The sequence below is a fragment of the Harmonia axyridis genome, chromosome 3, assembly GCF_914767665.1.
Source record: "Harmonia axyridis chromosome 3, icHarAxyr1.1, whole genome shotgun sequence".
In the NCBI taxonomy this organism is placed as follows: domain Eukaryota; kingdom Metazoa; phylum Arthropoda; class Insecta; order Coleoptera; family Coccinellidae; genus Harmonia; species Harmonia axyridis.
The window spans coordinates 26,498,392-26,523,037 of NC_059503.1; the positions used below are offsets into that span (position 1 = coordinate 26,498,392).

Consider the following 24,646-nt stretch of genomic DNA (forward strand, 5'->3'; position numbering starts at 1 on the left):
ATGTTCATGTTCTTTCCGTTCGGCCCAAACTCAGACAAACTTACATTTGTTCACGAATTGGTCATCTTATCTTTCAATACCATTCCCAACTCAAAATTCGAAAACGTGCAAACAAAAATGTATTTTGCAACTGACTGTCCATAAATCATTCTGTTTTAGCAAGTGCATTTAAAAAATTTGATTCGATAAATCATTTAGATCGACATCTGATTCTTCGTAAGATTCCTATTTTCGAATGAAAATATCGCTTCATCTATTAATAACTTTTTCGCCGCCCTCGTATTTTTTGTCCACATTCGTCTCCTAGTTGTCTTAGGCCGGATCCACCAAGTGTTTTTTTATTTGCCCTCCAAGAAAGAACATTAAAATGCGCACTTTTCTTAGTCACGATGCTTGCCGAACAAAGGCTGAATTTTATTATTGTAGATATTCATCGATGGTTTTATGCTTGCAGCGTGAAATTGGATCGGCAAAATAACCGTGTCGCCGATTAGACACCTAAAAATTTATGCTACCTTTTCCAACGTGATTTCTTAGCAGTCGCCCTGTGAGGTGAGTTTAATATTACAATTTTGTATATCTAATCGAATAATTGAGCTTCTTCATAATTTATCTTTAGAAACACCAGAGGATCATTTGGTCTTTCGTTGCATGTATTGAATTTTTGAACTCACTCTTTTAATTTTGAAATGCCAAAAATGCAGATATTTCTTATTTAATGCTGACGACGTTATATCTTCAAATTTGGCATTGTCAAAAACATTGAAATTTTCAAAATGAGCTCTTACAGCTTTAATAGAATCGATTAACATGCTGTATAACTTACATGAAGTAGGGGAGTAATAATTTAATTATATGGAAACTAAAATTACAATAGATGCAATCTGAACAAACACAATAAATTCATACTAGGAATTTCACGTTTGATCAATGCATGGTCTATATTTTGAGAACTTGAAATTTATAACATACCACTTTCGATCCAATTTGAAATTACACAACAAATTTCATCGAAACCACAGAAAAAGGAAGAAAAAACCATTAATTTCACGTTTATGCAAGCCCAATATGTAGCATTCTTCCTGAAAGATTAAAAGGACCAGGAAGAATGAATGTATGAAAAATGGTTACCAGATACTTTCAAAATGTTAGCATGTTTTTTGTAGATCTTTATTCCCTTAACTAAAAAAAGTTAATCAGAAGACTCTGGTCAACGCTATTTCCAAATTTACAGGGTGTTCAAACGATCAAAAACGGACAGCGATCAAAGCTACAACTATAATATACTCATAACTTTTGAACCAGGCCCCAGGAAACAAATTTGAATAGTTTTTTTGCTACTTTGCAGCTGAAAGCCTTCATTTATCGCTAATATGTTTTAATTTTTAGGGGTATTTATCGTCTTTATTCATGAGTTACATGACATGACGGAAAACGTAACTGCTTAGCTATTTTGCATATCCTTAATCCATGCGAAAAAATTCAAGAGGTGAATGCTCGTATGAAATTAAGATGGGTCTTTCACATAACAAAATTTCCTCAGCATACCCCTTTCCGAGATATCACTCTTAAAAGATGATGACTAAAATTCAGTTTTTATTTTTTTTTATCTAAAATTCCAATAAAGCTAAAAACTTGAAATTCTTTAATTTTCTTGCACTCGCAAAGGACTAACTACGGGTATTTTTTCAATATCCCTGTTACATTATACGGGGGTGAAATTAGCAACCCTTACTTTGTTTCAAATCAAAACTTTATTTCGAGATGAAGTTTCATGAAATGAAATTATAAATAGAAATCCTTGTTTTGTTTACAAATTTTTTATTCTTGAATATTTTTCCCAAAACCATAGCTGAAAAGAAAAACCATATTTTATGTTTTTTTTAATAAATTGAGTGGAAAACATTAAAGATATAAAATGTGGAAGGATTCATAATAAATGGTCCAGCCAAAATACACGAACGTAGAGTACGTGCCATGGATTGCCGTACAAGTTCAAAGATTTGAGGTGTATTTTTCATGGTGAATTTTAATCACGACATTTAAGGGTGATATATCGGAAAGAGGTGGGCTGAGGAAATTTGGTTACAGGAAAGACCCATCTTAATTTCATACGAGCATTCAACTTCTGAATTTTGTCGCATGTACAATGTTTTGTTTTCATTATTCATTTATTATTTCGCAATTTTTAATGGAATATTAGAGATGAAAGGGATATAATAACAGCCAATGACGATATGATCTCTAGTTCAAAACATCATATCCATAAAATTTGTCGAAAAAAGTGGCCTAAGTATGTCAAAAGTATCACAGATAAATGATGACAAGTGACTTATTTCGAATTCAGAATTAAAGAATTTCATGGAAGTTATGGGTATTGATATAAAAAAATGAGCATTCTCATTTGAAAAAACAGAGTGGTATAGTGTTTTACCACTTTTGGACCATTCTGTAGAGTCAAAAATAATTTAAGCTTATGTGTTGAGTACTTCGATTCCGTCAAATTTTGAATAATTCTCCTAGAGCGAAATTTCCAAGAGTTATGGACTGATCGAGCAATATAATGACTCACCCTGTATTTGGTATGAAGGTTGAAGAAGAATCTTCGTGAAATTACAGATATCGTGACGAAATGAAAGAGAAACGGAGAACGATCGTTCAAAAACGTGCGCATTTCGAGATGAAACTGCCGCCTACTGGATGCGGAAAAGGTAATATACCATGCTTCCTGACAACTGTCTTCATTAGCTAGAATGTATAATATATAAAAGAGAATTCACAGCAGGTACTGCCCCGAAGAGAACTATTCAGAAGGAGATACAATGACGACTAGGTACATATTTTGTTTCGGATTAATCAATTCTTGGTTCTTTATCAACCGAGTAATATTACCCACCACAATAAGGTTAATCTTGCAATATACAGGGTGTTCCAGATTTCAGTTCAATAACTTTGGCGTCGGATAGAACAAAACATGAAAAAGTTCATATAAACTTATATCCTAAAAAGCTTCGTTTTCGAGATACATACTATTGAAGTTTGAAGAGAAATAAGTTTTTTACTTATAACTCTAGTATTATTATAGTCATAGTTTTAATTATTCAATGGCGTAGATATATGGGTGCTATGATCCTGTTCATACTGATAATCTACACCACTGGTTTTTTTTTTCGGAAAAATTATTTCTTTTTTGAAATCAATAGACCCTCTACAGAAAAAAATTGAATTCATAGAATGTACAATTTTCGTTATAATCGACTACAATATAAATTTAAAACTTTTCATAGTGATAAATGAAACTAAAAAAATTGACGTAGTGTATTATATATAATGCTTTCAGATGGCATTCAATTGAAAATTGAAAAAAAACATTTGTTGGACACTCAAACAATAAAAAAATTTTTGTAAATATTTTTTATTGTTTATAAATAATGAATGTTCTTTCTGAATCTGAAATGTTCAATAAAATATCATCTGAAAGAGTTATAATACACTACGTCAATTTTTGTACTTTCATTTATCACTAGTAGGAAAATTTTCGAAATGAATTTTTCTAGAATTTCGTAGATAGTGTTTGATTTGTAGTCAATTATCTCGAAAACGGTGTATCCTAAAAAAAATTCAATAGAAATTTTTTTAGTAAAGCTCTGTTGATTTAAGAAATGAAATGATTTTTTCGAAAAAAGCCGGTGGTATAGATTTTCAATAGGAAAAGGATCATCGCACCCCTATATCTACGCCACTGAATAATTTTGGCAGGAGACACTTACCTCATTCGGAACATATTATATCATCTGAATTTCAATACCAAAAAATTAAACGATGGATTTAATAATACTAGAGTTATTAGTAAAAAACTTTTGCTTTTCGAAAACGAAACATGTTAGGATTTATGTTTGAAAGAACTTTTTGTTATGCAAAGAGTGGTTCTATCCGACACCAAAGTAATTAAACTTAAAACTGGACCACCATGTATATTGATCATACCCGTATTCAACGATAAATCTCAAAATCTATTTACACCATGTCGATAGTACAAAGTCTTACAAACGGAACGCCTAAGGGTCCACACATAATTGTGTAACGTACTGAAAGCTCCTTTGTTTTAATACATTGTTGCAGATAAATATAAAGAGAAATGCAAATTGAAACACCTGTTACTTTCAGATAGAATTCGCGGTTTATTGAAATTTAGGTAACGATTTCAATAAGCGCTTGAATTTCCGATACACATTTTTGAAATGTGTAATATCTAGTTCTCAAATGCAGTGACAGTGATAGATTTATGAATTTATTTCTTGACAATACCACCACCAGCAGTAAATTTTATATAACGTCTGCTTGAAATGACTAGAAGGACGTTTGGATTAGTTTTTTATACTGTCACAATGCTTTATACTTCGAGTTTGAATATTATTTATGGATAGTGGATATATGGCGCACGAAGGTTCTTGTGTAGAGAAATATTCATATTTTGCAGTCTATGCTTTGAATACGTCAAAAACGTAACGCGGGTATTGGTCAGTGAATTAAATATACAGAGTCTTCCTTAATTGGAGGTGCAAAGGAAATTAAGAGATTCCTTGGATAATTTTAAGCCAAAAAAGTGTTATAAACATGTTCCCGCAAACGCTTAGTTTACTTTTTTGTGATGATTGAACCATTTAAGAGAATCTTCATTAATCTTCGCTACAGATTGGGTAAATAAGTACCAAAACATATTATTAATTATATTATTAAAAATCGAACTTCAACACCCTGTACCTTAAATAGAAAATATAGGTAGGTAAAATTTTCAGAAAAATTACAATGCAAAATTTTAAATTTGTTCACGACAGTACTTTCCTGTTTTTTTCTCGAAATTCCGATCGAATATTCAATGGTTCTGATGTCGAACATTTGAAAGAAGCTTAAAATTGTTATTCGATATACCGGGTGGTTCAAAAGTCTGGAAAAGGTGAATTCATTTCGTGCATAGATGGAAAATCGGAATTCTGATACTGGGGTCTTTAGTAACTTCCCATCAGATTTTGGACCCAAGAGAGCCTTATACGAAATATGAGGCCTAACTTTGAAATTTCAAATGCAAACCCATCTTTTTTATTGTAAATTCGAATTCAGCGGGAGATTTTACATTTGAATTCATTGAAACCAAAATTTTTTCGTCCCTTTTGGGCAATATGCAGCGTTTTTTGTTCAAAAAGGGATGCAAAAATTCATATGCTGATACTGAAGTCCTTAGTAATTTTTCTCGTTGAATCGGTTTAGCCCATCAGATTTTGGGTGCAAAAGGGCCTTATACGAGATAAGAGGCCCAACTTTGAAATTTCATGCAAACCCATATTTTCTTCTTGAACAAAAAACGCTGCATAGGGCCCAATAAAGGACGAAAAATTTTTTTAACGAAAAACTCCATGAGTGTGTCTGGTGGTTTTTAAAGGACGAAAAAATTTTGGTTTCAATCAATTCGGATGTAAAATTTCTCGCTGAATCCGAATCTGCAAAAAAAAATGGGTTTGCATTCGAAATTTTAAAGTTGGGCCTCATATCTCGTATAAGGCCCTTTAAATTATAGGTTATTCTGACTCACTTCAGTGAGTCATCTACCCTTAGCTTTCGCTCATTTATCAATCAATCACCCTGTATAATGAGCGGGCTTTTCAACTGAATTTCTCACCTATCAAGGATAATAATCGATAACACTTCAAATTTCGTGAAAACCATCCCAATTCCTAATTGGATGTACCTTACTTTTAATAAGTAGGTATTTCTCGATTACTTAACTGTTTCATAATTGTCAGGACAAAGATTTTTAAGGGTAATGTATGCCATCGATGCTGCATTTGCAACACGCAGTACTGTAGTAGTCACGGTACTTCACATCTTAATAATTGAGTTGAGTGAAAGTGACAGATTTATGGTCCTCTCATTTTACTCTCCTGTGTCTTTTGCATGCGCTATCAACAAAAGGATTACGTAAGAATACTAGAATTAGTTACGAAATATGGGGAATTAAAGAATTTTATTTCCTTAGGATAATATCGCTCATTGAAATTCAGTGAGATTTTAAGCTCACTGATTTTTTAAAAGGTCGTAAACGATAATTGGGAAATAAAATCGTACATTACTGTAATTAAGAAAGCATAAATCCTTTGGGTTTTAAACAACTATGACATTTGAAAATATTCTAAATGTTTTCATTTTCCCAAGAATAATACATAAAGCGTAATGATCATGAGAAATTCCTATTGAAATAACAATTCTCTCGAAGATGTTATATGCAATATAATAAATTGGATGACTGGAATATATATTTTCGAGATTATAGCTCATATTTTCGAGATTATAGCTCGATTATTCTGAAAAACGAGAATTTATCCACACAGAAATAAGAAACGCACGTTCAAAAAAGTAGGTACATGGCATTTCGATCTGTTATGGTACAGATTGGCCAGATTCCGATCGGCCCATATCTATAAACGTCTATAACTTACTCATCAACAAATCGCAGCAAAGGAAAAACAAATAATAATAATATTTCTTTATTTAGTAAAAATGACCAGCTAACTTCAAAATAAAATTGACAAACATTTCTCACAAATAGTACTCCTTAACATAAGATATTAACAATTTCCTGAAGTTTACATATTTGTTGCAGTTCTTTAACATATTAGGCAATTCATTATAACATATCAAACCTCTAATCAGAGTGGAACCCATTGTCAATTCAGTGCTGAATGTATTAACACAAAAACTATTTTGATTTCTGGTATCATACCTAGATGATCCTCAGAAACATATCTTATTTTCTCAGATAAATAATCTGGTAACATTTTATGTTCAATTTTATATATGAAATCTAATGTTTTCAAATATATTCTTCGTTTGATGGTCATCAAATATAGGGCATCCAACATTTACTTGAAGATGTGGTGGAAGAACACCATTTTTTTATCACATCTGAGAACCACTCTCATGCCTCTATTCAGGATTATTTGTAGTCTAGTGATGATATTCGATTTCAAATTAAATTAGAGAGACGCACAATAATAATCTATATGCAGTAGAACGATGGACCTAAACAAAAAAAATCTTGTTTTCATGTCAATTTTATTACTTATCCATGGATGTATTGGAACTTTTGTGCGATTTTTTGTGTCAAATGATCGGCACAAAGTTTGAAATTCAGATTTTCATCGAGTATAATTCCTAGATATTTGACTGAGTTGGGTTTCTATAATACTTGGTTATCAATTTTAATTATTACTCCTTCATAATTAAAAGATCTTAATGTATACTCCCTTCCAAAAATCATGTAACTTGATTAATTGATATTAATTTTCAATTGATGATCGTATAGCCAATCATCTATTAAATCAAAATCTTCATATACTAATGAACACACATAATCGATATTGTTGGCAACAATGTAAATCATAGTATCATCAGCAAATAGTATCAATTTACTTTTTTTAAATTTTGAGTTAAATCATTCAAATAAATTAAAAACAATATTGATCCTAGCGACCTTAGCGGTGTTCTCTGTAGTACACCATTTAGGGCCAGTTGCACCATTTGCCTAAACATCGATCAAAATTTAAACATTGATTAATTTCTGATTTCTCTTGAGAAATCTTATAGTAATAAACGTTTAAATTTTTAATCAATGTTTAGGCAAATAGTGCAACTGGCCCTTAAAGTTTTTTTACCAAAAGAATTTCATATTTTGTGACCTTTCAGTTGAATATGACGTAAATCATTCCAAAACACTACCCTTCATTCCAATTTTGTTTATCTTTTTTTAATAACAGGTCTCTATCACCAATTGTCTCAAAAGCCGTTTTAAAATCAATGAACAATATTGCCTTTTTCTATCCCTTTTCACCACGTTCAACAATGGTACTTTCACAAGAATGTTTGGCTCTAAAACCTGACTGATTATCTATAAGAACGTTATTTTTATTCAAATATTTCATCATTTTTTGGATCTTTAACTATCGATTCTAAAACTTTTTCTTAGGATGGCATTGTATGAATGCCTCTGAATTCTTCACAGTTTCTAGCATTGGATACATTTTCAATTGATATGACCGTAGAAATCTTCCACGCTTCGGGAAAAACATAGTATTCAAGTGATTAACTATAACGAGAAAACGATATCCTGCAATATCAAATGCGTCTTTTAAAATGTTTCTTTTATAAAATAATGCAAAAAACATTGAAAATCCAGAATATCACCTTCATCCATGCCAAATTGCGTTCTTGGAATAGTATATTCTAAAATAAGTTGCAGAATGGCCTCCTATTCCAACACGAATGCGGAATTCGAGCGAGTTTTCGAACGCATGAGTATTGGAATTGCCATCTGCAACGAGTATTAGACGGTATTTTCCCTATTTCAGTCAAGTTTTATGAAATAATGTTGAAATTCATTGAAAAATTTAGATTATATATCCTAGTGACTTTTGTATTTTATCTTGGCAGTTGGTGTGACTGTTACGAAAATTGACTGATTACGGAATTTGAATTGGAATCGTATGTTTCGAATTTTGAAATAATTCTTAATTACGCAATAAATTCGTGAATTATGTCTGACAAAATCGATTTAACACTACCAGCATTAAGAGAAAGATCCAGTTAGTAAGCTGTGATGAATAAATTAATCAAGTTCTGGTAGATATTTATTCTACAAACTGGTATAATCATCACAAAAAAGTAAGCGTTTGCGGGCCCATGTTTATAGGACTTTTTTTCTTAAAATGATCCTTGGAATCAGTACTTTAACAAATCTCATTATATCTTCATAGAATTTATCGGGTTCTATTATCCCATTTTCGGCAACTCAATATTTCGCATTCTTCAAGTCCGATTTTTATGAAACTTGATATTATCCATGTTCCAACCATACCCATATCAAATCTCTAAAAAAATCGCCGTGAGCGTGACCTTGCAACCGTGAATATTCGGTTTGGCCGTCGACGTGGAAGCATGACCGGGATATCCCCATGATTTTCTGCGCTCGGGATTATCCTAATGAACCCATTTTTCGCAATGCGATGCAAAAATCATTTCCGTCTTTGCCTTGCAAGCATCTGTTCACAAGCAAACAAACGCCTTTCAACATCTCTCGGCTTCAACTCGTACGACACCCAATTTCCTTGTTTCTGAATCATTCCCATGACGTTTTGGAATGGCATGTTGCGTCACTCCCAATGATCCTGCCAATTCTTGTTGTGTTTGACACGAGTCTTGATCAAGTAATGGCTCCAATTTTGCATCTTCGAAAAACTTCTCCCTTCAACCGCCATGCCATGCTGGTCTTCAACCTCGAAATAACCGTTCTTGAAGCGTTGAAAGTCTTTCACTAATAGCGGCCTCGCCATAGGTATTTGAGAGCATTCGATGAGCCTCAGCCGCAGATTTTTTCATATTAAAGCAGAAAATTAAAACCTCTCGCAAATGACGAGAATTTGGCTCGTAAGCTAACATGTTTAATCGAGAATAACTTTATGATGCAGACTCAAATCGACTAATATTTCGATGGCGTCATGCTTACAAATACCTAAGCTTATTGTATGACATCTACGATCTATTTATTTCGACTGCCACTTACCGCTACAGTCACCTATTGCAAAAAGGCGAAAGCACCTAATAAATAATAAATAGATATGTGGTTGGAACATGGATGGTTCCTTACCTGAGGAATTTTAGCTTTTTTGAATACATGGTAAGCGCTATGTGTGAATCATCTTAGAGTCCAAAAACAACTAACTGTTATTAGTAGCTGATCTTTAGTACGAGGAAGCATAGTGCCATCTTTCGTCAAAAAATCTTTTTTATACGATCGATAAAACATTAAATAATTCCATTGAAAGTTATCAATGCCTAAAATTTCTATTGGGAACACTCTGTTTTATCAACTTATTCAACAGTTATCACAATCGCGTAGCATAATAATATTGCCTACCTTACTTAAAACAAAAATTCCAGGGAATTTTATCGAAATCTAGAAACCCCCTAACCTATATTATATTATGGCAGTTCTTTCCGAAAAGAATAAAAGGACAATAAATTTAATAACTGAATCGTTAATTAAATTGTGACGGAAGAGTACATTTCGAATTTACCTGAAAAGATTGCTGCATTACATGACCCCCTCCTTCTATGAGACCGTCTTTCATAAACTAATAATTGGAAGCGTATTCTCGTATTGTAGTTGACTCTTATCCATTCTTCTTCGGAAATTTGCTATGTGTAGATTGGGAATATTCATTCAGTTTATTTAGTTCCGTGTGTCGAGTGTTTACTTAGTCCCATTCTGTTGTTTTTCTACGTGACTTGGACAAATATTTTGGGAATTTGTAAGCTCATAATATCATTGATTTTAGTATTTAAATTTTTTTTTGGAAAAAAAAATCAAATTTTATATTTAATCAGAGAAATAGTTGAGAAAATTCTCATTCCGAAAATACTGAGATAATTCTGAATATCCTGAAATTTAAGTACATGAAAAACTGGAATATTGAATATTGAAACTGAAAAAAAATACGGAACAATTTTAAACAATGGGAAATATTTTCATTGAATTAATTTTGGCAATATCATTAATATAAATTAAAAACAATATCGATCCTAGCGTTGTTTCCTGTAGTAAACCATGTACAGTTTTTTTACCAGAAGACACTCTGTTTGAATTTAACTTTTGGGGACCTTTCAGTTAAATATGATGTAAATCATGCCAAAACAGTACCCAGGAATTAATTTTGGCAATATCCACTTCAAACAACAGGTCTTTAATTTATGTAATGGAGTAACTATTTAATTTTTATTAAAGTTTTTTTTATTTTAGTTTCTGAAAATTAATCTTTGAATGCTACCAGAAAATAAAATTCAATTTAACTTGAAATTTCAGAATGGATTCAGAAAATCTCAAAATTTAATGAATGAATAGAAAGTGTAAAATTCAAACGAGAATTAATACTTTGAAACAGAATACCTTGACTAGGTATTTAAAAACATATCTTATAATAAATGTTATACTGCGAGGTTTGAAAAGTTGGTGATTGAGTGGACATATTTTTTTATAAAATTTTTAGAATTTAAAAATTCCAAATCGCAAACTGAAAATGTTGGAAGTTGTATCTTCACTCAGAACTTTTTTCAGAAACTATAGAAACTATTTTAAGAAAATTTGATACAGACATTAGTTGCTATGCCGTCTTGAGCTAGTAACTTTTAATTCGAGAAATCAAATTAAAATGATCATAAAATACAAAAATCATACTGAACACAATATTTTTAAAAATTTTAAAGATTACCTATTTATAATTCAGAAGTAAATTTTTGAAAATTTGAATACCATACCTATGTATATTATAATTAGTATGAGAGTGGCTAACTCACCAAACTTCTGATAATGAATATTTTTGTGAAATTCAGGAAAATATTTTTTTTCAATTCGATTTTTTTTTACGCAATCTCATGTAGGGAGTTTTGATAGGATATAGTAACAGTACCTATACCAATTTGTTTTTGAATTACATGCAAGTAGTTCCAATATTAAAAGTGACATGACAGAGCATGAAAAAATTCAATTTTTTTTCTTGATTTCAAAGATTTATTATTGGAAAAAATGAAATAAGTTTCTGGCGAGCTTCTCAATAGTACAATCCATGATACGAAAGAAGTAAAAATTTGTTATTCAACTATAATTATTTAATTATATTGAATACTACTTATATCTTTAGTACTTCTAAATTCGACAATTGCATTCTCTAAGTAGAGTCAATACATAAGAGTTGAAATATCTTGGGGAATATTGATACTTATTCAGTTTTCTCATTCCAGTTTAGTTGAAGAATTTCGTAGATATAGAAATATGTCAATGCTGGATTCCGAAGTAGCAAAATGGTTCTCGGGAAAGCATATCCTCATCACTGGATCCACAGGATACATGGGCAAGGTGATGGTTGAGAAATTGCTTCGGTGTTGTCCACAAATAGCCAAAATATACCTCTTAATAAGAACAAGAAATGGTAAATCTCCATCGCAAAGACTAGAAGATTTTATTCAAAACCCAGTAAGTAATATTCACCAAAATTTATTAATCTATAATAACTATAAAAACATGGGTAGAATAATATATATTAAGTATCAAGAACGGTAAAATCTTGTCCGAAGTCCAACAACTGATTTTCAAAGATTGTAATTGCCGATTTCAAAAACGCCACCAAATTTTTATCATCACTAGTTTTTGCGATACAGAGGTTACCTTATTGATTTTAGTTCTGATGCTATCCAAAAATAAAGAACTAAATATCTTAACGGCCTGAAAATCTAAGCGGAGTCAACCTTCTTATAAAGGGTTATTCATTTTGTAGTTCCGAAAGTAAACGTAAATGAAACACATTTTCATTTTGAATATTGGTCAAATTTTTATTTCAATAAAATGCTTGGACCTTACCATCATGTATGGAATACAACATCATTTAAATGTCCTCCGCGTGATCTCTTACAGGACTCGATCCTTTTAGGTAATTTGCGATAACTTGCCAGCACATTCCGTTAATATCTCACCAATAACTTAACGGATGTTGGTTTTTAGATTGTCAATACGGTCCCTTCGCATAATCCAACAAAAAAAAATTCCGTTATTATGAATCACAACATCTTGCTGGTCAATTGATATACTAACTACAATTTAGTATCTATTCATTATTTTTCTCTAATTCCGTAGTTATTCCGTTCATTCTTCCACATCTTGTAGAACAAAATCGTGCGAGAATATATCAGAAACGCACAGTTTTCATGGTTATATTTTATTATTCTATGTTGGCACTCCGAACTTTCCGCTACGGCTTTATCTGTCAATTCATCAAATTACCTTAAAGAAATCAGTTCTGCCAACCAACATTTTTCAATACAAAAATCACTAAATTATATTTATGGAAATATTTCATTAATTTCAATGAAAATGCAATGAATTAGAGAAAATAATGTATAATACTCGTACAGAAGGCTCATTCTACCACTCGTTCATTCCAAAACTCGCCACTTCGTGGCTCGTTTTTGAATTTTGAACTCGTGGAAGAATACCAATGCCTTCTGCACTTGTATTATAAATAACTATTATCAGCTTTTTCGCATCGAAAATTGTCCTGAGAAAGTAGTAAATGACACTGTGTTGAAGGAGGAAGTCTTGACTTCAAACCTTTGTTTAGAACACTGAATTAATTTTATTGAAACGATAATCTACATGCAAAATTTTATGAAAAAAGCAAAAGCACATGTTGGATACCAAATGAAATAAAGCAGTTGACCGCATGATAGTTAAAGTTTTTGTGAAATCTGCAATTATGAAGTTGAAGTAACGATACTCACATCTACGGAATCTTTACATACTTTTAGCGATGTTTCGACTCACTGGCCCGTCTAAGTTGCATAAAACCCTGGTGTGTCTACATATAAGTACCTATAAAACTTTCAGACAAAAAGGGAGATTTTTCAGATTTATGCCTACTTGATTTTGAGATATCATGATAGTTTCAGATGGCACATTCAGCGTTTATATTAGACATTTCTCGCGATTCTCGACTCTCGCGATCTTTGGGTATAGAATAATAATATAAAAGATATAGTGACAATAGTTGCTGGCTCGTAAAATGGCAAGGTTAGCTGCGCTCTATGGTTGGGTATATAATACCCAAAGTCGGCAAAGTCACCGCTATCGAAGTGTGGAGGTGTACATGACAGGGACAACTGAGCTGCCATACTGATTATTTAAAAAAGTTGATATAAAATTGAAAACTCCAAGAACTTTCCTGAAATTGATAACCTGTTCTATCAAATTTTGTTATATTACATGATATTCTTCAAATTGCCAGGTTTTTGACATTTTAAGGAAGCAGACCAACGCTACAAAAATATTCTTAAAGCTTGAATGCATCCACGGTGATTTGTCTGCGGAAAAATTGAACCTAACAAGCCAGGACGAGGAAAACCTACGGGAAAACGTCGAGGTCCTTTTTCACATGGCAGCGAATGTCAGATTCGATCAACCATTAAAGGGAGCCCTGATAATGAATACGTTGGGAACCAAACGTGTCCTTGACATGGCCTGTACTTTCCCAAAGCTGATGGCTTTCGTCCACGTTTCTACCACTTACTGCCATTGCGATCTCACAGTTCTGGAGGAGAAGATATATCAGGCTCCACACGATCCCAGGTAGGTCTTTCCTCTGTTCTGAAGGACAATATTTACATTATTCAGGATGTTGAATAAATATTGAATAGGGAACCCAATAAGCAAGAGTGAATGAGTAGTAGTAGTAGTAACTGTTATTTATTGTTAAACAAATGGCCACCGACCTCGAGATCGACCTATGGTCCTTCAGCCTTTTACTTTACATTTTTTTCATACTTAAATATAATAACATACAATAATTATTTAATTGATATTCAAAATTTTGAAAAGAGTTTATGTAGGGTGTTTTCTTGTTGACTTATTTATTCCATCGTCATGGTTTTGTTCAATTATATTCTGATGTTCAATGAGTTTAGAATGAAACTTCTTGTTGAGTCTCTTGATTCTTTCATGTATCTGTTCATTTCCTGTCTTTTCATATAAAAGTTGATTAGGGGGATTATGTGGAACATTATTTGGATGTCGCATTCTCGTTATTTTTTTCAGGGATACTGTTTCTGCTACTTGTAGATTTTTCATTGCTCTGGATTTGCAGTTTTCATACAGTGGGTGAGCATATTCAATCAAGGGCCTGCAAATTGTTTTATATATTTTTGCTGCGGTATGGATGTTGATTCCTTGTGTCTTATATGTTGATTTGGCAAAATATGTGGCTCTGGAATAGTCTTTTTCCTTATCATCTTTGTGTGAGCATTAAAGTTGTACCTGTTGTCTTAGAATTAACGATATAGAAGATTCGGTATTATGTACTAACTGACAAAGAAACTGCAACACCCAGAAGGAGCTTTTTGGTAAAACATAGTATATCAAGAAGTAAATGATTGAAATTTGGAGAAAGAAACGAAGGGTTTACATTTTTTTTGTATACAATTTTTAATAATGTATTTGTCCACCGCGATTATCTATACACTCCCCAACACGTCTCAGCCTTGATGAAATAAGATGGTCTATTTCTTCTTGAGGGATACTATCCCAAGCTACTTGTACTTCATGTCTCGGAGCTGCCAAAGTCCGTGGGGGCTGGGTTAAGTTTCCAAGCCTTCTACCCATGATTTCCCAAACATGCTCTAAGGGCGAAAGATCGGAGGATCTGGGTGGCCATGGCAAAAGATTCACATGGGTCGCTTCGAAAAAGTTTAAACTAACTCTGGCAACATGAGGTCGGGCATTATCTTGCTGAAATATTGGATTCTCGAGCCGGTTAAGGTAAGGCAGAACATATGGATCCACTATTTTTTTAAGGTAACGCAACGCTGTCATGTTGCCCCGAATAAAGACTAAAGGTGACCTACTTGCATGTGCAATAGCACCCCATGCCATAGCGCCTACTGTCCGGTGTACATGACACCCAACATCAAACTGAGGTTCACGTCTTTCTCCCCGACGTCGTCTAACCCTTCTTCGGACATCACGTGCACCCAAGGAGAATCCAGATTCATCAGAAAAGACGACCTGATGCCATTCCACATTCCAATATTGACGTTCTCTGCATCACTGTAATCGTTGCCGGCGATGCTCAACCGTCAGAGGTAACACAAGACTGTGTCGATAATGCTGCAGCCCAAAAAACCTTATCCAGTCTCACAGTTACAGTTCTCCTAACCATTCATCCTTCAAAGATCGAGTTGTCGCAAGTCGGTATCTAATGGCCATAAGTTTTAGATGTCGAACTTCATTTGTGCCCCTTCGACGTCCGGTGTCTACGCTTCTTCGATTTTGGGCATTATCAAACCACGCTTGACAATATCTCATCTGTTCGTACGGTTATCAAATTCTCAAAATGACATTCCCGCCATCCGTAGACCAATAATTCGACCTCTTTCAAATTCACTTATCTGGCGATAAATTCCGCGTACACGTGCTCTAGGCATTTTAACAACGACTAAACATCGACTTTGGATCTATTCGAACAGCTGGTTTGTTGTAAATTTTAAAAAACTTGCAAAAAACGACTACAATATTTAAATGAGGAAACTTGTTTACATGAAAAAAACTTCACGATTTTTTTCTCCAAATTCAGTCATTTACTCCTTGCTATACTATCTATGTTCCACAAAAAAAAAACAAATAAAATTTAATCAGCTCCTTATGGGTGTTGCAGTTTCTTTGTCAGTTAATATATTTTAATCGCTTCTATCCCTTCAAAAAAAATTATTTTTTCGGCAACCGTCTGGGAAGTGCTCACTTCCCGGACGCTTTTTCTCTGAGAAAGTAGCATTTCCCGGCCTAGTCCGGAAAGTACGTACTTCCCGGACTAGGCCGGAAAAGAATCATAGAATCCATAGCAACCGAGATAACGGCTGACAGTTCATATGAAATTAGTTGTCAAAAATTTGCATGTTTTTTGATCGCAATCGCAATAAAATATGGAAAGCAGCAGCGATAGTGTTATTTTACATGGTTGCCGAAAAAATATTGTACGCAACACGCCCGAAAATGGTTTTTTTGGACTCACAGACTTCCAGGACTCGCTTACGCTCGTCCTGGAATTTTGTCTATTCGTCCAAAAAAACCCTATTTTCCGGACTTGTTACGTAAATTACTATTCTGATAACTGATGTTTCGATGGAGTAGCTTAGGTATTCTAATTGACAAATTTCTTGCTATCGTACGTTTCGAAGATTGAACCAAACATTGCGTGATTCCATTCTATTGAGGGCAGAATGTTAATCCACCATCATACAGTGTGGGGCAGAATTCAGTGTCTGATTTGAAAGGAGTTTTTGTTCTTATTTTTATTTGCTCTATCTTGTCTTTCAGTTTATTACACATACTCTGGAAGACCCTGTATAAAGCTATATTTAATCTTAATATTAGTGATTCATTCCCAAATTGTTTCAGCAACAGAAACGCTATCATTAGCATTTATTCTGATCCTGATGAACAAGTATAGCCTAAATGCCTATTTCCCTCATTTACTTTTTTATTATTTTCCTTTAAAAACCAAGGAGACTACTAAAAACAGTTCTGATTTCAGTTTTTGATCTGGGGACCTTCCGTCCCCAGTTCAGTGCAATTATGAGGTAGATACTGCATTCTGCCCCAGCAAATCATCTTTTTACCACCCTCTTTTTTCCCTTTTTTCTGAACTCCCTAATAAACACTAAGAAATTTTTTTCTTTAAGGAAATTACTTGATATGGCAAGCTGGATTGACGATAAGTTATTGGATCTGATGACACCGCATCTAATAAAGAACTCACCAAATACATACGCATATACCAAATGTCTGACGGAACATCTTGTCAATGAATATTCTAATTTGCTGCCCATTGCTATTGCCAGACCAGCTTCAGGTAATTTTCAATTGAGAAATTTATCTTTGTCGAAGTGAAAACTACTTCAGGCGCACTTGAACAGTGAACGAAACTGAACCGTCATGCTTGGGCCGGGATGGATGGATCGCGTAGGAATACTCATCTAACGCATATTTTGAGCAACGATGATGATGAAGCAGAAATCATAAAGTTAAAATTTTATTGATAGAAAATGTAATACGACAAAAGTTGGATAGCCTAAAGGCGGCAAATCTGTAAATTCTCCACAAAAATTATATAGCAAACTCTAATTATTTTTTCGCGCTTATTCCCAACACCCTGTGTCTTATTTATTGTTATTTCGAACCTTAGAACATTAAAACAACGAACGGAAATCGACTTGTAACTGATGCATTTGTTTTGATGCCAACATTCGTTACTCCTTATCTGACGGGACACTAAAGCAGTAGCGTAACATAATTTTATTAATTTCGAAATTATCAATTCATGCTCGAGAATAGTTTCCAATATGATTTTTTCTTAAAAATTCTTTCGTATTTCAAAAGGGTCAATGTTTTTCTCAGTTTAAGGAGTTATGAAAAAAGGATTCCTGATAAAGCATTCAACAATCAAATCAGGATTCTCCACGCCTATGGCTCGCACACACAATCAGCTAGCTCGATTGTGATTGGTGACACTAAACTTCCATCTCTCTTGTATTCGGGATCGAGCACAAATGTTACTTTCCGTTGCTTTTATCTATATTTTAAGTTTCAACCAAATAAGTTTCTATTGTTACAAATTGAAGTATTTCAGTGACTGCCGCTTGGAAGGAGCCACTTCCTGGATGGGTAGACAACCTGAACGGCCCCACAGGCATTATTGTGGGTTCTGGCAAAGGTGTTATACGAAGTATGCACTGCAATGCAGAATATAAGGCAGATATAATACCAGTGGATTCGACAGCTAACAGCATTATACTCGTCGGTTACCATTTGGGATCGCACCAGAAAACCGACATACAAGTTTTCAACATAACCGCTGATAAGGTAATTAGGAATGCACAACATAAATCATAAAAGTTATAATTTTTTTTTTTTCGAGGATCAACGGATTTCATGGGGCGAAGCTCTGAATATGGGCAAGAAACATTTCTACGAAAACCCTTTCAGTATATGTCTTTGGTACCCAGATGGAAGTATCAAATCGAGCTATTTTGTGCATATGCTGGCTGCTTTTTTCTTCCACACAATACCGGCTTATTTAATAGACTTCCTCATGGTTCTTATCAGGAGAAAACCATTGTAGGTTGGAATTGGGATTTTTAGCAATTTTTCCTTCTGGCAGAACTACATATTAATCTGAAAAAATTTATAAAAAACACTAAGCAGGGATATTTGAGCTCTCATTCATTGAAAATAAAATTCTCTAGTTTCGAGACACAATACTTCAAATATTTATCATGAACATTCGAATGGTTGACTTTCATATACAAACTAAATTTCAAGTTCGCAATTCACCCATGAATGAACAAGCGCTCAAAATCTCTTCACTTCACGTCAGTTCTCATTTTTTTTATTCTTCTTGAATTCTATATGGTTATGAAAGCACGATCAACATAAAATTTTGCATACATTTATGCAAAGTTTCAACTCATTGGGATTGATTCCTCATTTTTTTTTTATTTCCTGCTTGCATTTTCTACGATTTACATGACGCAATCGAAATAATTTTGCATCTAGCTTGAATAATTCATTATTCATCTCAATATAAGATGAAGTGAAAAGAAATCCATTATTTTTGCATGAAAAACTAGGCTTTAATGACTATAATTAAAATGATCCAATTTAGGTAAAATATGCGTTCGATAATTTATTATCATACCATTATGTTTCTTCATAGAAACCCTTGTCAATATTGGCAAAACATTGAGACAGTCGATTTTCAAAAGCCTCTGTTGAAGGGAATTTTTCACCAGCCAAATTGTTCGCCATGGACAGAAAAAGATGGTGATCAATTGGTGCCAGGTCCGGACTATAAGATGCATGCATAAGAACCTCTCAACTAAGCTCTCGGAGCTTCTGGCGAGTTACAATCGAAGTATGTGGCCTGGCGTTATCCTGATAAGGGGTTGTTCATTAATCACGTGATCTTTTTTTAGCATTTTTTAAACCCCCCTCCCCCATTGGTGATACGTAGTGAGGTTTAAGACCACCCCCCCTCCCCCTTCTCAACATCACGTGTATTTTTAGTACCTACAACGAATCTTAAAATTTTCTGAATAGGTATAAACTATAATCTTTCTTCTGAAATTAAGGACCATAATAAAAATGTCTACACCAGGTTGCAAGTTTTTTTTGATTGCCATAACAATAATAATAAACGAAAAGTGTAATCATAGGAAAAACATGTATTGTACTAGTAGATGAATATATTTAATGTAGTCAAGGTTACTACACGCCGCGCCGTGCCGCTTAATATTTGTTTAAAAATCGCGCGTTTGACGAAAAAATAAATATACGTGATATCTTACTACACCCCCCTCCCCCTTGTGATATTTTCGTGATTTTTATCAAACCCCTCCCCCCCCCTTTCAAGCCTCACGTGATTAATGGACAACCCCTAAAACACAATTCCTCTCCTATTAGCAAAAGCTGGCCGCATCTGGGCGATTTCTTACTTCCATTTGTTGGCCGTAGAGTTACGAATTAACAGTTGTGCCGTAAGAGAGCAGCTCATAGTAGATAATTTCCTGCCAATCCCACCAAACACACAGCAAAACCTTCCTGGCCGTAATCCTAACTTGGCTACTGTTTCCGCCGTCACATCGCGTTTCGACCACGACCGTTTTCACTTGACGTTGTCGTAAGTGATCCACTTTTCAACCCCAGTCACCAATGGCTTAGAAAATGAGTCAATTTTGTTGCGATTCAGCAGCAATTCGCAGATAGAAATTCGGTCCATGAGGTTTGTTCGCGTTAACTCATGTGGTACCCATACATCGAGGTTTTTCTTGAGACCAGCCTTATGCAAATAGGTTCCAAACGATATTGCGTGATGCATCTTTGACATCGAAATGACCGGAACGAAATCGACGAAACCAAAATTGCGCGTGATTGGCTGTTACAGTATTTTGGACTATAAATACTATTTCCATTTTCAGCCGCTTGGCTTGCATTTTTGCTTTTATCGAAGAAAATCTGTGCTAGTGACCATCTTTCACGCGCGCTCAAACTGAGCTGAGTCAAATAATCACAAAACTGTCAGATAAGTATTTGTAGTACGAAATCTCATATTTCTATCCCCATCTAGAGAAACCCGATCGGACTCAACAACGCGAGATACAGATAACTAAGCTATTTATTGGAAAAATAATGGATTTTTACTACACCTAATAGAAAATGATCGCATCTCTAGTTTTGAAATCGTCAAGAAAATTTAATTTCTGCTACTGGAGACGCGATCAACATGAAATTTCGCATGAGGATTGCAAAATTTCATTCCGAGCGAATGAGTATTTTTAAAATTACAAGAAAACAAAATTTCGAGAGGCCATATTCACGGAGCCCCTAGTCAGACTTTATACATTATCTTAGACTTTATCCTGGCATTTGAGATCCGATCCTATCTTTATAGGTTCTCGTGATTTAGAGTTATCGTGTTTATAGCTGATCAGATGGGACTTACGGGCAGAATTGAATTTGACCACTTGGCACTCAGGTTACTACACGCCGCGCCGTGCCGCTTAATATTTGTTTAAAAATCGCGCGTTTGACGAAAAAATAAATATACGTGATATCTTACTACACCCCCCTCCCCCTTGTGATATTTTCGTGATTTTTATCAAACCCCTCCCCCCCTTTCAAGCCTCACGTGATTAATGGACAACCCCTAAAACACAATTCCTCTCCTATTAGCAAAAGCTGGCCGCATCTGGGCGATTTCTTACTTCCATTTGTTGGCCGTAGAGTTACGAATTAACAGTTGTGCCGTAAGAGAGCAGCTCATAGTAGATAATTTCCTGCCAATCCCACCAAACACACAGCAAAACCTTCCTGGCCGTCATCCTAGCTTGGCCACCGTTTCCGCCGTCACATCGCGTTTCGACCACGACCGTTTTCGCTTGACGTTGTCGTAAGTGATCCACTTTTCAACCCCAGTCACCAATGGCTTAGAAAATGAGTCAATTTTGTTGCGATTCAGCAGCAATTCGCAGATAGAAATTCGGTCCATGAGGTTTGTTCGCGTTAACTCATGTGGTACCCATACATCGAGGTTTTTCTTGAGACCAGCCTTATGCAAATAGGTTCCAAACGATATTTTGTGCAATTTTTAGCTCTTGGGCAATCGAAACATTATTAATGACGGTCATTATCATACCAACATTTCAGACAATTGACCTTTCAGTGAGTGATGCATCTTTGACATCGAAATGACCGGAACGAAATCGATGAAACCAAAATTGCGCGTGATTGGCTGTTACAGTATTTTGGACCATAAATACTATTTCCATTTTCAGCCGCTTGGCTTGCATTTTTGCTTTTATCGAAGAAAATCTGTGCTAGTGACCATCTTTCACGCGCGCTCAAACTGAGCTGAGTCAAATAATCACAAAACTGTCAGATAAGTATTTGTAGTACGAAATCTCATATTTCTATCCCCATCTAGAGAAACCCGATCGGACTCAACAACGCGAGATACAGATAACTAAGCTATTTATTGGAAAAATAATGGATTTTTACTACACCTAATAGAAAATGATCGCATCTCTAGTTTTGAAATCGTCAAGAAAATTTAATTTCTGCTACTGGAGACGCGATCAACATGAAATTTCGCATGAGGATTGCAAAATTTCATTCCGAGCGAATGAGTATTTTTAAAATTACAAGAAAACAAAATTTCGAGAGGCCATATTCACGGAGCCCCTAGTCAGACTTTATACATTATCTTAGACTTTATCCTGGCATTCGAGATCCGATCCTATCTTTATAGGTTTATAACTTTAGAGTTATCGTGTTTATAGCTGATCAGATGGGACTTACGGGCAGAATTGAATTTGACCACTTGGCACTCATCATTGATTGGATATTGTCGTTTGGGGGCTTATTCGGTTCAAAATTCGAAAAACACAGACATCGTTATACAAAATGATTAGCTATCAGTAGAGCGATAGCTAAAAAAAGTTGTAACTGATTTCAGCTTCATTTTTGATGGACATTGACGTTTTTGCTCATGTTCAAGGCACCATTTTTGAACTTTTTCAATAATTCACATACCAAATTATTAAACCAATGTAGTCACATGAATTTATTTCTGAATGTAGGTATGTCTTCACCATTAGCATCATGAAATATTTTCAGCACAAAAAATGATTCATTGATTTAATATTATGAGGTTATGCACTAACTCTTCGTGAGTAAAGAGAAAATCAGTTTTTACAACAAAAAAATTTCAAAAATTACTGAATCGTGGTTTTTAAATTATACTTTGTTGATAGAATGTATAAAACATCATCAGTATTTATATCTGTTTCAGCATGATCAAAATATATAAACGCATTAAAAAAGGTTTGGAAGTGCTCCAGTATTATACCACAAGACCCTGGCTCTTTCATAACGAAAGAATGAAAGCTGTGAGTAATTCCTTGAATGAAACTGATCAAAAAATTTTCTACACAAGTGGACCTACAGATTACAATGAGTATATTTTGAATTATATACTTGGAGCTAGACGGTATTGTTTACATGAAGAGCCGGATACAATTCCTTATGCAAAGAAAGTTCTAAAAAGGTGAAAACCGTTTCATTCATTTTTTTCTGGATTATAATTTTGATTTTTGTTTAACAGGCTATATTATTTGGACCTTTGCAAGAATATCTTATTAGGATGTCTTATTATCTGGCTGTTCGGAGGACACATCGTTGAATTCATTTTTAGGTTTAAATATGTATTTCAAAACGATCTGTATTACTTTAAAAAATTAGGTTTCTATGTAATGTAAAAATAATTTAATGTTGTTATCCAACAAAAATAATTCTGTTGTGATTTTATATTTCTCAATAGTGTTCAGTTTGCAACAAATAAATTTATATTAAAAATAACCTAGTTACTAATTTATGAAAGAGTATAGTAAACCATTCAGATATAGGTAAGTAGATCCTGACGATCCTGTTCAACACGATTTTGAAAATACAATAATATCGTTGTATAAGAAGTATAAGAATATTCTTCATTTACTATATTCAATGATAATACAAAGTCATCAGATAACTTGGGGGTACCTACTTACACTACTCATCAAACAAGTAACATTTCTTTAATTTTATGTCTACCATATGTCGAAAGAATTGGTCAACTGTTAAAAAAATCAAGCATTGTTACCTTGTTGTTTCTTCACGATGAACTTATCGCTCTGCTTAAAAAAATAAAACACCATTGTAACCATCGATTTCGAAGGAGATAAAAAATATACCTATAATACAGTTATAAATACATTTTGCGACAAAAAAATAACTTCTCTTGAAAAAGTCTGAAATCTAACTAGCCTATCAGTCCTGTCAAGTTAAATCTATAAAATAACGACAATGACAAAATGACCTGAACGCCATAAGAAATGATGAGAAAATCAAGTGAAAATATATTAATAATTATCCAAGAAGGCTGGTTATATGGATGGTAGAGATATCTCTACCCTCCATAGCTGGCCCCTTCAAAAGTCGCCACTCCAATCTTAGAGTTTTATACAGTATAAGTGAGCACACCAGTGATTAATACATCTTAGTTGAATCTGACGATTGAATGAAGATCAGTCAAACTTGATTTCCGCATTGTTTTCTTTGGCACCCACATCTAAGATGCCTAGAAACCCTGGTGTGTGCACTGATTAGATTTTGTTCAGAACATTTTGAAATAGTCCACCTGTTGCTTTGGCTAGAAGTAAGAAAAGTTCTGTAAGGTATTCTTCAGAATTGTTCAAATTCCCGCTGTCTGTCTGTAGGCGTTCAAAAATGAAATAATGATTTGAGAAATCATATTCAAATCTATACTCTTAGAAATAGATACCAAATTTTCTAGGCATCTTACTCATAAGTTGATAAAGGAAAAATTGACAGTTTTGTTGTTGCACTCTGTGATTCTTTTGTATTAATTTTGCATTTCATGATGCAACTTGATGCGTTCCGATAATG

General features: G+C 34.0%; 1 protein-coding gene across 2 annotated transcripts; it reads left to right on the forward strand.

The window, feature by feature from the left end:
• The first annotated feature begins 423 nt into the window (after window positions 1–423).
• Window positions 424–23,551, forward strand: LOC123675717 (putative fatty acyl-CoA reductase CG5065). 2 transcript variants are annotated; one of them, XM_045611182.1, is made up of 8 exons: window positions 424–552; window positions 11,848–12,079; window positions 13,884–14,224; window positions 17,329–17,498; window positions 18,276–18,508; window positions 18,564–18,763; window positions 22,995–23,249; window positions 23,307–23,551. In XM_045611182.1, the coding sequence occupies exons 2-8, from the start codon at window positions 11,879–11,881 to the stop codon at window positions 23,458–23,460; spliced, it is 1,554 nt and encodes a 517-aa protein (XP_045467138.1). In that variant the 5' UTR covers window positions 424–552; window positions 11,848–11,878; the 3' UTR covers window positions 23,461–23,551. The 2 variants fall into 2 exon arrangements, with proteins under 2 accessions (XP_045467138.1, XP_045467137.1); XM_045611181.1 differs by lacking the exon at window positions 424–552 and adding an exon at window positions 10,203–10,361.
• The last annotated feature ends 1,095 nt before the right edge of the window (window positions 23,552–24,646 follow it).

Bases quoted from the DNA above. Each gene is read 5' to 3' on its own strand.
- LOC123675717 (XM_045611182.1), top strand. From the start codon at position 11,879: ATGTCAATGCTGGATTCCGAAGTAGCAAAATGGTTCTCGGGAAAGCAT. The intron at 18,509-18,563 runs GTAATTAGGAAT...TTTTTTTTCGAG, and splicing joins TCAACATAACCGCTGATAAG to GATCAACGGATTTCATGGGG. The intron at 18,764-22,994 runs GTAGGTTGGAAT...TATCTGTTTCAG, and splicing joins CTTATCAGGAGAAAACCATT to CATGATCAAAATATATAAAC.